Source organism: Solanum pennellii, chromosome 11, assembly GCF_001406875.1.
Source record: "Solanum pennellii chromosome 11, SPENNV200".
NCBI lineage: Eukaryota > Viridiplantae > Streptophyta > Magnoliopsida > Solanales > Solanaceae > Solanum > Solanum pennellii.
Genome location: NC_028647.1, coordinates 61,783,870 through 61,788,346, shown reverse-complemented (window position 1 = coordinate 61,788,346; position 4,477 = coordinate 61,783,870). Strand labels below are relative to the sequence as shown.

General features: G+C 32.7%; 1 protein-coding gene across 1 annotated transcript; it reads right to left on the bottom strand.

Moving 5' to 3' along the window:
- Window positions 1–420: 420 nt before the first annotated feature.
- Window positions 421–2,361, bottom strand: LOC107003070 (protein NUCLEAR FUSION DEFECTIVE 4). The gene has a single exon (XM_015201317.2). It carries the CDS (start codon window positions 2,291–2,293, stop codon window positions 599–601), a length of 1,695 nt encoding a protein of 564 aa, XP_015056803.1. The 5' UTR covers window positions 2,294–2,361; the 3' UTR covers window positions 421–598.
- Window positions 2,362–4,477: the final 2,116 nt, after the last annotated feature.

Sequence of the window (4,477 nt, the reverse complement as noted above, 5' to 3'; positions counted from 1 at the left end):
ACCCCCAAAAATAATTTTATTTTTAAAAAATACTATAGAGTTCAAATTTTTATTTTTTCACTCCTACCTCCTCCCCCACCACCCCCCACCACCAAATAAAAGTGTTTTTAAAAAATATTTTCAATTTCATAAATAATTACTTCTACTCTAGTAAAAATAAAAGATGTCTCTCAAAAACATTTTTCATTCGTAAATCAAACGCTAAAAATTATTTCCGAAAATATTTTCTACTCACCAACCAAACATGAGAAAATAAGTCCAAAATCTACTTGTTTTCCAAGAAAACATTTTCCTTCATACCAAACACACCCTCAATGTAATCTCACGAATGAGATCTCAGGAGGGTAAAATCTACGCAAACTCACCCCTACCTTTGTGAAGTAGAAATGTTGTTTCTAATAGACCCTTAGCACAACGACATATTACCAAAACAGGCAGTAATTTTCTAGTTCAACAATTTACTTACAAACAGATATTAAATGACAATTTTCTTTTCATTGGATTAATACATAATTAATGGATACATAAATGATACTACTTAAATAGGCCAAAAATTGGCTTTAAATTGTGTAAAGTTGTTATTAGTGTATATATCTGCTTATTTATTGTTTGTTGAAGCCATTTCTGCCTCAGTTGCCTCAGCTTGCTCTCTGAACTTCTTGTATATATCACCTTTATAAAATTTTCTAGTTCTTGCAACCAAAACCAACGAGGCTAGCGCGCCAAAGAAGGCGACACTAGCCAAGATAATAAAAGCCTGTCGATAACATTGGTTCCCAATACATGTCAATTCTTTAACAGATGATCTAGTTAAGCCTCTTCTCGCGAGATCCTTCAATGCCTCTCTATCGTATAGAGGTCCCGTTACCTTCACATTCAATATGTATGAGCCAAGAGGGCTAGCCAATTGACCACAATTGAACAATGTGGAATAGTACTTCAATCCGAAAAGTTCAGAAATGATTGAGAAGAGTAAAGGCAATTGTGCACCAAATGAGAACCCGATGATCACTGATGCAACGTATACTGATCCGTTGAATGGAAACGCGATGAGAAGTAGTCCAATGCAGGATAACAACAGGACTAATGTCATCATAAGTGTCCTAGGGAATTTGTACTTAACGAGCAACGCTTCAGATACAAATCCTGAGAAAATTCTCCCAAAAAAGTTCCATATACTAAGAAGTGACACAAAGGACTTGATTGTTGTTGTTGGATATCCTAAAGACTCTCCGATCTGTCCTAAGTTATCGACAGCAGTCAAGCTCGTCCCAAGTCCACAGAACGTAGCAACGAATAAAATCAACATATCAGTACTGAAAAGTGCCTGCAATATACTATAATCTTCCCCTCTTTCTGGTTTATTCAAGAAAATGTCATTGAATGACAAACACTTCAAATTGTTAGTATCTTCTTTCTCTACTACTACCACAACTCCTGGTACTCGCGGAGGATTTTCTTTACGAAAAACACTTAACAACTCTTCTCTAACGAAAACCAAAAGAGGCGTAAACAACAAAGCACAAGCTACAGTAGCAGTAGCAACATAAGCAGCATGAGTAAAACTAACTGCCCTTTCAACCAATGTCATAACCATAAGAAACAACGCGAGCACGATTGCTATAGCCAAACAATAGTTAAAAACTTTCAACTGATTCGGCTGGTTAACGACTCTCATCTCCCGAATGGTATACACAAATATGAGTGATATTGCAGCAGGTAACCAAGCTATAAGCAAAACAAGTGAAGTAGCATCATTTCCATATAGAGCTAAGTATAACTGTGTCAATATAGCACCACTTAATCCAGTAAAACCTTTTAATAACCCAATCATATTTCCTCTGCTCTGAGGGAAGTTTCTAACAGAAGTAACAAGAGCACCAGTGTTTGCGAAATTTTGTGAATTAGCACCAATACATATGTACATAGACATAAGCCAAACATTTGGTTTTGGAATTTTGCCAGCAATAGATAACCATATCATGAAATAGCCAATGAAATTCATTGATGCACCAACAAGTAAAACAAACCATGTTGGAGTAATTTCAGCAAGTAAACCAGAGAAAACACCAACATTAGCACCAAGATCTTTAAAGAAACCTAAGAGATTAAGTGTGGTTTGGTCATATCCAAGTGAAGATTTTATTTCTTTAGAGTAAGTACCAAATAGATAAGTAGCACCAGCTCCAGCCATTATGAGAAATGAAGCAAAAAGAGAGAACCACCTACCTTGTATAACATGATTGGTGAATTGCAAAATTTCATGGATTTTGCTCATTGGCATCTCTCCCATCTCTCTCTCTCTTCCTCTGTGTGAAGTAAACAACAAAATAAGATAAGCTCTTTTCTCTAAGTATACTATACACTTATCTTGTGTTTTTTTTTTTAAATAAGGTTAGTTTGGTCGAACTCACTAGCTTTGATACAGACTCTGTGTTTGTGTTAAGAAACAAAGTGTCATTGGAATTAACTCGAATTTGTAAAGTTAAAATATTGGATCTGATTGGATTATGTGTGTGAAATATATATTAGCTCGTGTTGGATTGGTGGATCTACGATATTGTTATGTTGGATTCAGTAGCTTTGATATAGACTCTGTATTTGTGTTAAGAAACCAAGTGACATTGGAATTAACTTAAAATTTGTAAAATTAAAATCTTGGATATGACTTGACTATGTGTATGAAATTTATACTAGCTCATGTTGGTTTGGTTAGTTGGGTGGATCTACGATATAGTTTTGTTGGACTCAGTAGCTTTGATATAGACTGTGTATTTGTGTTAAGAAACAAAGTGTCCTTGGAATAAACTCAAATTTGTAAATTTAAAATCTTGGATCTGACTTGACTATGTGTATAAAATGTATATTAGCTCATGTTGGTTTGGTTAGTTGGGTGGATCTACGATATAGTTTTGTTGGACTCAGTAGCTTTGATATAGACTGTGTATTTTGTGTTAAGAAACAAAGTGTCCTTGGAATAAACTCGAATTTGTAAACTTAAAATTTTGGATCTGACTTGACTATGTGTATAAAATGTATATTAGCTCATGTTGGTTTGGTTAGTTGGGTGGATCTACGATATAGTTTTGTTGGACTCAGTAGCTTTGATATAGACTGTGTATTTTGTGTTAAGAAACAAAGTGTCCTTGGAATAAACTCGAATTTGTAAACTTAAAATTTTGGATCTGACTTGACTATGTGTATAAAATGTATATTAGCTCATGTTGGTTTGGTTAGTTGGGTGGATCTACGATATAGTTTTGTTGGACTCAGTAGCTTTGATATAGACTCTGTATTTGTATTAAGAAACGAATTGTCCTTGGAATAAACTCGAATTTGTAAACTTAAAATCTGACTTAACTATGTGTGTGAAATATATATTAGTTCATGTTGGTTTAGTTAGTTAGTTGGGTGGATCTACGATATAATTCTATTGGACTTAGTAGTTTTGATATAGACTATGTATTTGTTTTAAGAAACAAAGTGTCTTTGGAATTAACTCGAATTTGTAAACTTAAAATCTTGAATCTGACTTGACTATGTGTATGAAATTTATATTAGCTAATGTTGGTTTGGTTAGTGAATTGGGTGGATCTCCGATATTGTTTTGTTGGACTGAGTAGCTTTGATATAGACTTTGTATTTATATTAAGAAATAAATTATCCTGAAAATCAAAACTTAAAACTTAAATCTTGAATTCGACTTTGCGTATAAAATATGTGCTAACTATTTTAGAAATCACAAATATAAAATCTTGAATCTAACTTTGTATATAACGAAATAGCAGCTTTGACAGAAATTCTAAATTTTTCATAATTTTTTTTTATTTTAATATCTATAAACTCTAAATTTTAGATTAAAAGACTAGGTGGATAAGATACAATTAGCACTTGTTAGGTAAGTGAGTGGGGCAGATAGTTGATGGAAAAATCAAAACTAATCAATGACAACTTGAGAGGTCAAAGAAAGATGATTGAGAACAATATAGTAATATAAAAAAAGACAAAATAATGACTAAAATAACCAATGAGCCAAAAATCTAGGAGACTTTTTTTTTTAATTTTGGCTATATTGAAGAAATGAGTATTAAAAAAAATTGAACTTATCCTTTGAGAAAAAAAGAAAATGATTCTTCTTTCTAGTGGTGAAAATGACACTAGTAACTAACTAAATAGGAGATTTAGAGTGTTGTTTGGTACGAAGGAAAATATTTTCTGGAAAATGTTTTCCAATTTTTCCATGTTTGGTTGGGACAAAAGTTTTGGAAAATGTTTTCCAAATCAACTCATTTTCCTCAAAATTAAGGAAAATGACTTTCCTTTAAAAATTAAGGAAAATATTTTCCATAACTCTCCTCAAATTTTAAATTATATTTTTTTTTTTGGGAAAAACATCAATTTAAAAAAAATATTTTCAATTTCAAAATTTTTATTTTTTCACCTGATCATTGACCTTCCCCCCACCGGCCAGCCCCCC

Bases quoted from the DNA above. Each gene is read 5' to 3' on its own strand.
- LOC107003070 (XM_015201317.2), bottom strand. From the start codon at position 2,293: ATGGGAGAGATGCCAATGAGCAAAATCCATGAAATTTTGCAATTCACC.